The sequence below is a fragment of the Dermacentor variabilis genome, chromosome 2 (assembly GCF_050947875.1).
Source record: "Dermacentor variabilis isolate Ectoservices chromosome 2, ASM5094787v1, whole genome shotgun sequence".
Taxonomy (NCBI): Eukaryota; Metazoa; Arthropoda; class Arachnida; order Ixodida; family Ixodidae; genus Dermacentor; species Dermacentor variabilis.
The window spans coordinates 88,433,184-88,444,721 of record NC_134569.1 but is presented as its reverse complement, the minus strand read 5'-3'; the positions used below and the strand labels follow the sequence as shown (position 1 = coordinate 88,444,721).

The 11,538-nt window shown below is 43.0% G+C and overlaps 1 protein-coding gene across 1 annotated transcript in view; it reads left to right on the top strand.

Moving 5' to 3' along the window:
• The first annotated feature begins 415 nt into the window (after positions 1–415).
• Positions 416–11,538, top strand: part of LOC142572243 (phospholipid scramblase 2-like) — a 35,851-nt gene continuing 24,728 nt past the window's right edge. Inside the window, exons 1-3 of the mRNA XM_075681215.1 lie at positions 416–740; positions 1,815–2,165; positions 8,322–8,426. Coding sequence (XP_075537330.1) covers positions 1,853–2,165; positions 8,322–8,426 — 418 coding nt within the window. The 5' untranslated portion in view covers positions 416–740; positions 1,815–1,852. The remainder of the gene's footprint in view (positions 741–1,814; positions 2,166–8,321; positions 8,427–11,538) is intronic.

Sequence of the window (11,538 nt, the reverse complement as noted above, 5' to 3'; positions counted from 1 at the left end):
GAAGAAGTGGTTGATCACGAGCGAACTACCTTTCAACAGCAATAGAAGGAACGTTGACACTCCGCATTTCTTTTCTTTTTCTTTTTGCATACATAATATTTCAAAATTTCATTACGCGACTACGGAACACAACTGTAGAAAAGCTGAATTATGATCATGACCATCATAACTTATCAGCTCGCCCTCTCTTCTTCGTAAACGAAATATAAGTTTGTAATTTGCTCTATAGCTTATCCAGAAATTTAGTCTGAAAGAAGAATAATTTTATGTTTCAGCACATAAAACATTTTGGTAACGTTTGTACATTTGTTTCCATTTCACAAACAGCATAACAATGCGGAAGCGAAACCGAAACTAGTTCTTCTCCGTCCTTATATGGTTGCTTGCAACTACTGAGTCTGCGTCGTCGAACAGGCCAAGACATTACAAAAAATAACATCGGGAAAAAAAGCCTGCTGACATAAGTGCACTCATGATGCACTGTTGGATACATTTTGTCGACAGACTGCTGCGCCCGTAGCTGTTCGCAACAGCTGCGCTTTTGCACTACTACGCGTTGGCTCGGCTCTCGTTTTCCCTTGGTACGCCCTCGCCACCGCCTTCGTACGTTTTTGTACCCGTCAGGCCCGTCGCGCGACATACGTGTTGTGTCTGAAGGTTTGTTTACAACACGGTGCCGGTCGCTATTGTGGGCGTCCCACGAGCCGTCGAGTGCCAGGAAAGTGAATCACCTCGCTTCTGTAAGTACAAGCTCGTTCGAAGTTTTGCTTTCTTTCTTTAAAGATTTGTTCGGGTACCAGCAACGAAATGGACGTCTGTGACCAATTGCTCGTTTCCTGCCGCTTTTCCTGCATCAGTTTTATTCATCCCTGTGGCTCCGGCCTCCGCTTAGTGACCCTTTTCATTTAATTTTCACCTTGGCTAAAGACAGATGAATTCTCTTATTACTCTGCTCTCTTAACACGTCTGCGATTTGCCGCTGAAGGCCACTGAACGAGGAAGTCGGTGCGGCAGAGAGCCCGTAGATGCCGCCGCTATGTTGATGACATTTCTGGCAAGGTGATACGGCGGTCCTTAACGCGCAAGACCCTGTATTTGCCGGAGTACAGTGCTTTGCAGTTCCAATCGAGATGCTGTTGAATTGGCTTGCACCTTCACGTCCATGTGTTATATATATATTCGACTGCTTTTGAGCAGGTGTTATATAGATATCTTTATAGTTACAAATAAATGTCATTGTCTGGTAAACACTGTTGAAAGAAAATTGTAGGAGCTTCAGCAATTGCATACATAGAAAAGGGATAGACCTTATAAGCACACACTTACTATTGAGCCACATAGTTGTCCAGCACATAAAGGAGGATTTATATAAACTGTTGTTTTTGTGGAAGAAACACTGCTGTTAATTTCTTCATAGTGTGTATTTGTCAAACGGCGCTTTCATTTTTTGAGCAAGGAGAATTGCACCAATGAACTGGCCTTGTATCATTGCCCACATAGTTGAAATTTACTTATGCTCAACAATTTCCTTTGTCATTAAGCACGTAAAGGAGGATTTATATAAACTGTTGTTTTTGTAGAATAAACACGTCTGTTAATTACCTCATAGCGTGTATTTGTCAAACGGCGCTTTTATTTTTGAAAGCAAGGTGAATTGCATCAATGAACTGGCCTTGCATTGATGCCCACATAGTTGAAATTTATTTATGCTCAACAATTTCCTTTGTCATTAAGCACTGCCCCACTTTCGCGGCGGTTATGTTACGTCATTACTGCATCTGTGCGTCCAACCAGGATGAATATTATTTATGCAGGTTATAACAGTTGATCACATCAAGTTCCTGATTACACCATGAGCTTTCCTCCCTATGCTCCTGCTGAAGGTGGTTACCCCCCAGCTCAGCCCCACCCGCCACCTAATGTTGGTTATGCACCGCCTAGTCCAGGGTACCCTCAAGGTACCCACAGTTACCCACCACCCGCACAAGGGTACCAACCACCTGCCCAAGGCTACCCGCCTCCAACGCAGGGTGGTTATCCACCAGCTACGGGCTACCCACCTCCACAGGGAGACGTGCAGTTCATGCCAATGGGTCCAGGAATGCCAGTCACACAGCCGCCACCAATGGGCGCTGGTGGTTACCCTCCTCCTGGTGGAGACGTTGGTAAGCAGAACTTCATCCTTTCGGCTGTCTTCCTCAGGATTTATGTTCTTTGAAACATAGGTTGATTATAACCTTTAAAGGCTGTACAGTTATGGTTGTCATCTGTAGGAAATATTCTTAAAAAGGTAGTTGCTTGCAGTACTTTTTTGTTCAAGAAATATCTCTAAAATTTAAAGATTGAAATGCAAGAACAAGTGTCAGTATGCTTTGCTGCTCAAATGCCTTTTGTAGAAGGAATTCTATCAAGAAGCTGCACTACGACAATGAGATATAGAAAGCAAGATTATGTCATTGAGGTTAACTTTCAGTTTGTCAAGAGGTTGATTAGTGCAAAGCCTGGTGGTTTGCGTCATTTAGGAATGCTTCCTTAATAACTTACAAAGCAATATGAATATATGTGTAAGCTTTGCAGGCTTACGAATATGAAGGCTGTTGTGATAGTGGCTGTCTGGGAATTTCTGTGCAAAATGTGCACAAAATTGTTGCTTTGAAGGTTGTGTGCATGGGTACTTTGCAATGTGAAGAAGTTTTGACTAATGCTTTTCAGTACAAAAATTAGGGTGGTGGGAGGGATGAAATTGATTCAGTTGTTCAACAAATGTGTGCCAGTCAAAATGATGCTTCTCTCAATTCACTGCAGCTATGCTAGCATACTCTAGCTTATACTGCACCCCCCCCCCCACCTCCATATACGAGAACTAGCCACTTTGTGCTCCCTCCTTGAAATGTATGGGCAACGTAGAAATGATAGCCTGAAAGAATTACATTGCCAAGGCTTCCTGTGCCTTCCTGTGCACTCTGTGCTGCTGCACACTTTTGAAACGCGTCTACAACGTCTAGGCTGCAGCTGTTTGATGACAATACACCTGTCCACTATGAGCCATTGAAACGTTGTGACAGAAAAATGCAAACTGTCAACGCACCTGGCACTGCAGAAAATTAGCTTTCTCTCTATCGTATTAGCCTTTGCATTGATTTTCAGTTAAAATTTCCATCATTGTAACAATGTTGCATGTCACACAATACAATATAGATAAATAAATCTGCTTTATATAAAATGGCTTGAGAAAATCCTGACTATCTGCATCTCAACTGTCCTTGTAAGCTTTGGCTATATGAAAGTATTGCCAGAATTGTTTATGTTGGTACACATTTTCAAGCTTGAAATTGGTTGCAGTAAAAATTGTGAAAGTGAAATCAAGAATTGGGCATTTCGTAACAGTGAGCAGCAAACTAAGGCATTTGATGCCTTCCTTCTTTCTAGCACACTGGCAAGCTGTGTCTGGTGAAAATGTCTAAAATATGAAAGGATTTATTTTAATACTGTGCACTGCAGTAAATGTTGTAACTCTATTTGTGTCTAGTAACTGCAGCTATTCTTTAGATGGGCTTTCTGAACAGGCAGCGAATGACAAATACGGAATTATTTTAATTTTGTTTGCTCTGTAGACTCATGACATGCTGTTTTTCATAGAGAGGTCACTCAGCCTCTATCCTAACATTGTGCCAATCTGTGTCATTTGTAAAGCAACAACATTAACATTTCATGAGATGTGTTGCTGCTGGTTTTCTTCAAAGTGGTGTGGTTACAGGGATGCATAATGCCTCAGCCAGTAAAATGGTGATGTGAGAACAGCTTGGCATCTTCTCAAGTACCGATTTTTTTATGTGTAGTATCGCATCCTGTGGTATTCGAATCCACACATGCTCACAAAAAGAATGTTATGTATCTCATGGTATTACAAACAGGGTGCAATACAATAAAAAAAATTGCATTTAAGCGAAATTTGATTACTTGTCCTCTCTTTATGTGGTACTATGTGAAGTACATTAATATACTGAGGTTCCCTTATTGTTTTTCAATGAAGTACTTTTTAAAGCTCAATTTCCTGGCAGCTAGCAATGTAGGCAACCTGACACATCCGCATTCTCCCAATAATTGCAGCTATGAGCGCATGGCTGTTGTGCCTCTTCATGAGTCTAATTTGCCTTTTGGTGTACTGCTGATACATCAGCAGAGAACAAGCTAAACTTTTTAATCACAAAGGGTGCCCTTCAGCCTTTAAAAAAGGCAAAGTTTGCAAGGTGCAAGGTTAAATGGTTGAGGAGGGATCTTTTTTTTATAATTTTTTTTTCTAGTACCTGGAAAAGTGGTGCCTGAAATGCAAGTCTGGCATTGGGGCCCCTTCAGATCTGATGGGTAGCCAACTGATGGCCTCTCATGACCAATCCTTTCACTTGTTTAGGCAGGTTGTCCTACACATTAGTATAAGCCTGCTGTTCATCTGGTTTGCTTATAATTCTTGTTTGGCATTTTCTGAACTATCACCCCATTCAACTCATTTGAATGTACATTATGATGACTGCCATCCCAGTCAAGTGGAAGAAACAGGTAGCACACTGTCCTTAGACTCTAAATGTGGCGGCCTTTAGCATTTAATGGAAAAGGGAACAGCACAAACAACGAAGGACAGTGGAAGATGACATGAACATCCACTGACTCGCAGCTTTGGTGCTTAAGTCTCTTCTGCCATAAGGCAGGGCTTTTTTTTTTTATTGCGATAAAGACTTGCCCTTAAGGCATAATTCTTGGAGCGTATATGTGTGTATTATATGTGTGCTGTGAGGCCTGTGTTGTGTATGAATTGAAGCAGTGTCTTGTGGAATCTGTTGTCATGTATCCAGCGGTCATAGCTGGTTGTCACACTGTAGCGGAGGCCGGCTTGCAGTAGGAGACGCGAGCGTTCTGATTGTAAACCCGTACATGTCCATATTAGGTGGTATGCATCTGCTTCCACCACAGGAACGGAGCAGTATGGACACGTAGCACCCAGTGGTAAATGTGACCAGTTCCACCTTGAGACAACAGCTGGTGTAAGGGCCACCCCGCCCGAAGCCTCCTAAGCACAACTTCCTCCACCCTAGTAAGGTGAAGGGGGAGGGAGCAGACACACGGTGGGATAAGAGCGCGTGTGTCCTGCTGGAGAACATTTTTATGGGCTCGGAGCGAGTTACGGGGTTGGGGTGGGAGGGGAATAGGTGGAGGATCAGGATTAGGAGGGCAGTGTGCCTGCTGGTCAGCAGCGATGTTGTGAGGGTTCGCTGAATGGTCTTGAATCCAGTGTACTTTGATGCAAGTAGCTGTTTTACTATTCATAGTGTGTATTGACTCGCATATTTCCATCGCCTTATCAACCTTCTTGAGTTCATGAATAGCTGCTAAAGAATCAGTGAAGATATCTAGTTGCTTGATGGTAGGCAGCTTAGATGTCGCATCTTGCACAGCATCGGAGATGGCTTGAAGTTCCATTACTAGAGCGCTGGCTTCCGTAGATAAATAGCGCTGGTGGCCGCTGATGAAATTATGCGTAGTACTCGGGAATGATGTCCTTCCGCTGTCTGAGAGAATGGCAGCATCCGTATGGACTTTGCAGATGTTAGCGCATGATGCATCGACGATATTGTGTTCGTCAATAATACCTGTTGTATCGCTGCGTCGTAACTTCGTTGGCTTATTAGTTGTGATGCTGGTGAATTCCCAGGGAGGCATTGGATAGGGCTGATTGTCAATCCGAGAGCCATGGTAAAAATGAGCATGCAATGCAGCAACAGCTGGAACAAGTTGCTTTTTTATTTCACGTGCTTTTTCACGTTGCAAAATTAGCTCTGCAATTGTGTTGAGCTGAGCATGTTCCTGTAAGGTTGTTATCAGAGTGATGCGGGGCAGTGCTGTGATTGTGCGCATAGCATCGTGATTAATCGTCTCCAACTGTGTCAGCTGTGCCAAAGTCAGCCGTTGAAATTGTGCCTGATATAAAATTCGTGGCTGAAAGACTGCACGCACCAACCGTCGAGCTACGTCAGTACGAGCTCCAGCTGCTTTTGCTGCAATGCGACGAATAAGGTGAAGGGTTTTTGTCGAGCTCTGTCTGGTTTTACAGAGCCAGTGTGCACCACTGCCAGAGTGGTGAATATCGAGACCCAGTATGGCGGACCTCAGAAGCCTCAGGGATTGTCACTGCACCGAGTCTAAATGTAAAGGGGTGCTGCGTGATTCTTGTGCGTCCTTTCTTGTTGGCCACCACAACATAGCTTGATTTTTGGGCGTAGATGTCCAAACCTGCTTTCTGAGCGTAGTTGTTTAGAACATCAAGGGCTTCTTAAAGCTGTCGAGTTTGTCTAGATATATCTTCATTCACGGACTACAAAGTGACGTCATCCGCATAGATTAAGAACCTCACGTCTGGAATCCGATGTAGTTGCAAGGCTAGAGGTATTAGAGCAACGTTGAAAAGAAGAGGAGCCAAAACCGAACCTTGTGGGGCTCCTCTGTTCGATGTGAAGTATCTTTCTTGCCTTCCATCTACTCTAATCACAAATGTGCGATTCTGAAGGAATGAGTAGATGAATCTTATCACCCGCGGTGGAAGTCCCAGGTCGATGAGCTTGGCTATAATGATTTCATGGTCTATATTGTCATAAGCTTTCGTTATGTCTGTTGCTACTACCGTGCGCACAGCGTGACTGTGAGGTGAAACCTGTAAAACATCGTCTGATAAGATAGAAAGTCCGTCTTCAGTTCCCAAGTAAGAACGGAATCCAATTTGAGCAGGATGATATTTATCGTGGCGTTCAAGCCACCAGGAAACACGTGTGGCCAGCATCTTTTCAGCGAGCTTGCAGACAGTTGAGGTTAGTGAAATTGGGCATAAAGACTGCAGGCTATTTGGAGACTTTCCTGGTTTCGGAATCGCGACAACAATTGAATGCTTCCAATCAGGTGGAACGTTTCCAGTCTCCCATACTTTGTTAATAGCCTGAAGAAGTGCGTGAAGCCTGAAGAAGTCCTGAAAACCTCATAAGGAATACCATCGGGACCAGGTGTTGTTCGTTGCTTCGAAGTTTCAATCGCCGCTATTAGTTCGGCCATGCTGAAAGGGCTGGATATTTCGGATTTGGAAGTTGTGTCAGACTCATCAATTTCGGGGCAGTTTATAGGTGACGTATGATCGTATTTCGGGAAAAACGCTCTAGCAGCATGTTCTGCAAATTGATGTGGCGAACTCTGCATCGCTAACCTAACGCTCGCTGCAGGGTCAGGTTGCTTATGACCGCGTTCCATTGATCGGAACGTACGCCAAAGCGCTCTGTTTCCAATGCCCGATCCAAGATTCTCGCACCACTCATACCATCGTCGTCGAGAAAGTTGCTTTTCGTGCCGACGCGCCTTCGCCGCTATATGGTTAGCACGTGCACGGCTACCTGGTGCATCGGGATTCCTCGATGCATACACTTCTGCCTGACGTCGCTTTGCCCAAAGTTGCAAAAGGGCGAGGTTCAGTTGAGGTTGTTCCTCGTCAACTGTGGTTACAGTGGTGTTCCTCCGTAGCAGTTCTTGCAAAGCGGGAAAAATTTCTGAGGGCTTAAACACAGGTCTATACATTTCTAAAGAACTGTTGTTATTTATGTAATGTCATTCCTGAGGTTAAAATGGGGAGCTTCTAGAAATTAAGTGCTTTCTGTAGACCATTTTTGTTTGAAGTGTGGTTTGAAAATTGTGAAAATCCTTGGTGCCTCGTGCTCATTGGGTTATTTTACTTTGTAAAAGCACTTCTTAAACACTTGCATATTTGCATTTGCACACTGCTTTCATATTAACAGCACAACATGATTTCCTTCACCTGTAATCCAATCGCATAGAAAAAAGAAATTACATTTACCATTTCTTAAAGGGTTGGTCTGTTGTAGTCCATATCATTTTCCATTCTTTTTTGCTGTGTAAAGACACTGTGCTCTGATTTCTGTTCATTATAGGCCGCTTGTGTGCCTTTCACGCTATCCTCTCTTTCAACTCAGAGGTTTTCCATAGTGACTACAAGACATAAAGCCATCACTGGTCATTTGAGATATATCTTAAGGTGACTATTTTAAGTTGTAATAAGTCTATCTGGATTCACCTTTTTTGAACATTCTATGGTTGCTCTGTAGTGCTGGCTTTTCTGCTATATAAAACTCTTGAAGCCTTTTGTTAATTTTGAAACGTTCTTGTAGCTCTAGGAAACCCACTGCTAATAGTTGGTTTTGGTATTATGTGTTTCCTCTACTGGATCTCACTTATATGCAAATAAATTTGGGCTATTGCCACATACCTTTCAGCACCAATGGGGATGTTGCCAGGTGTTCCAAGCTGCCCGCCCGGTTTAGGATACCTCGCGTCGGTAGATCAACTGTTGATGCATCAAAAAGTGGAGATGCTGGAAGGTGAGTCGAAATTATTTATCACTGTAATTCTATTGGCTGAGGATATTACAGTAAGGGGAATCGCAACAATAGCAGCAATTGGTTGTACCAAGAGAAACAGTACGGTACAGTACCACTGTGGACTAATTAAAAGCTAACAAGTTAGGGCTACCTAGGGCTTGTTCTTTCGTTACTGCCTTCATTTCATTTCAACTTGTGTGCTTAGTTTGGGGCCTATGCACATGTTGTGAAGGTACGTATATCACTGTTAAATTGTGCTTTTAAGTTGTTACTTGTAAGAGTTGTTATTGTACTTTGGACTTGTCTGTTTCCATTTCATATTTCGCATTATAGTGCATCAAAAAGATACAGATCATGTTGCATATACACATTCTACTTAAAGGCGCATACTGTATTTACTTGCACACTGAAGTCACTTGAATGTTAAATGCACCCTCAACTTTGCTCGTCAAAACTGGGATTGTTTTTTCCCCCCTCGTAATAATTGTACCCCCAACTTTGGTCCCATGTAGTCCTGATAACAAACAACCACGCTGCAGTTTCCCAGTTCACGTACTGCAACTGATGATGATAGTATGTGCCATTGAATGTGCTCTCCTGGAGGAAAAATGAATGCTCCCTGCCATGGTGCCAGTGTGCCGGCCAGTCAAAACAATGCATAAGCAGTTGCACAGCCAGAAGCGGGTGAGCCGGTGAGCTGTGCATGAGTTTTTTTTTTTTTTTTTCCCACTACGAAGACATCCATTTTATGGCAGCATTATCTGTTGGTTGCTTTTCTGCCTGTTTTGCTGTGGGCGGTTGGCCGTAATTTCAGTGAATATATGGCCGGTTTTAAGTCAAAGGCCGTTGAGTATGCAGTGGAGCATGGGAATCGTGCTGCCGGGAGGCATTTCGGTGTAGATGAAGTATACGTGCACGACTGGCAGAAGCAGCATGACAAGCTGCTTGCTACGAATCGGACGTGTCATGCCTTCTGAGGTCTGGACCAGAAAGCTTTCTTGGGTGGAAGAAGGTTCCAATATGTTAGGCAAAACTAAGGCTGTGTCATTTTGCATGAAATTATCAGGATGCACGCATAAGCTATGGCAAGACAGCATGGCATCGCGCATTTTAAAGTGAGCAATGGGCTGACCACACAGCTTATGCGGTGCAGCTGACTGTGTTTGAGAAGGCACATGCCTCTTTCTTAATGACTGCCTTCTTGCTATTAAAAGTTACTCAATTTTTACAGGTGTCAGCTTCTGATGCAGAGTAAGGTGCAATAAATAAAGCTCTCGCCATTTGCAAATAGTGGACCTGCAGTATTCTTACTTCTACATTTACAATATATTTGCAGCATATTTACTGGATAGTTAAGTTATATATTACACATTTCCTTGGTCATTATCAACCTCCTTTTCAATTCATGCTCCTTTGAAAAAGTTCCCATAAAATTCACCCTGCCTATTAAGTGCACCCCCAAACTTTGCTTCAGTTTTACGTGAAAAAGGTGCATTCATTATGCAAGTAAATATGGCAGTATGCAAAAAACAGTTCGATGTAACCAAATACTACGAGCATTGCAAAGATTCATTCTACACGACGAGCTTCATACATAAAGAAATGTGTAGAGATGATTGCAAAAATTTAGTTTTATAGTTATGTGCACTGAATGAAAAGCAGTTATTTTATTTATTTATGAATACAGGAGTTAAAAGGAGAAAATAATCACAAACTAACAAAAACCAGCTTCAGTGAAAACTGTAAAGGACAATGCATTTTTTTCAACTTCACAGAAGGCTGATGCCCTTGCATAATCGTGCATTCAATACAGTGGTTGCAACATTTATCAAAGCATAATGTCACTATGTTCAAAGCAAATACAGTGTAGTTCAAATATAGTTGTGGGATTTGGATAAAAATTTGGCACAATAGCTAAAAGTTTACATTTTTTGAAGAAAGTGTGCACTTGCAAAAATAAAGTTTCATTTCACGGAACAGTTTATTTTCAAGGTAGTGTTATTCAGATATTTTCATGCATGAATTCAAGTTCTGCAGCATTCTTTGTTTTTCCAGATGCCAATACCACAGAAAAATTACATACAAAATTTTGCTCCATGGTGTAGTTCAGTATACCTGAAATTTCAGGATGAATAAGGCGGTGGCCATGTTCTGCATAGGTCGATGCATGTCGCATGTTGTCGCGACGTGCACATGTCACATGCAGCCTTCCTTGCACGATGCTGGCAGTTTAGGCTGTGCAGCACAAATTCAGCTCAGTGCTGTCTGCCTATATGTGAACTTAAACCATTCTGCCCAGTAAGGGAAGAGGTGAACTTGGTTAACACACTTGCTATAGTTGTCGGCTGGTCGCTTGCGAACCTGAATGCCACTTCTATGGCCCTCATTCTAGCCCGTGACCACCTGTGGTGGCTTAGTGGCTATGGCATTGCACTGCCAAGCACGAGATCGAGAGATTAAATCCCAGTCATGGTGACCACATTTCAGTGGGGGCAAAATGTAAAAATGCCCGTGTACTGTCTGTGGGGTTCACTTGCAGAATTCCTGGTGGTCAAAATTAACCCGCAGTCCCCCACTACGTCCTGCCTCATAATCTGATCATGGTGTTGTACGTAAAACCCCAGAATGAAATGTATTTTAGTCTGGCCCACTTGCGGGATCTCAAGCCCCCTATCACATGTCGGCCGCTCATAAGAAAAAATAAACATTGCGGCAAACTTTTTCAGACAGTTTACCGTACACTCCCCATGCTGCCCAGTAATAAAGTTTAGTTGGGGCTACATTCTCTTCTCCGTTAGGCCTAACCAGCACCTCATCGCTGGGGTTCGTCAACTAAAGTTGCAGTTTGGTGTCCAGTCGATGGAGATCTATTTGCAGTGGCCATACAGCTCTCTGTAAGCTGAGAAACTGCATTGTCAGAAAAAACGAGAATACTGAAGACATTCTGAGTGCGTAAAGTCTATAGGCTGAATGCAGCTTGCACATAGGCGGACTTGAATTGGAATAAACTAAGCGAGCGTGGAAGAGGCATGGGCTGGAAGAAAATACAGCACAGGTGCTCGCTAGCAACTGAAGTATTTCAGGAAGAAGTAAACAGGCAGTTCATGGTCTG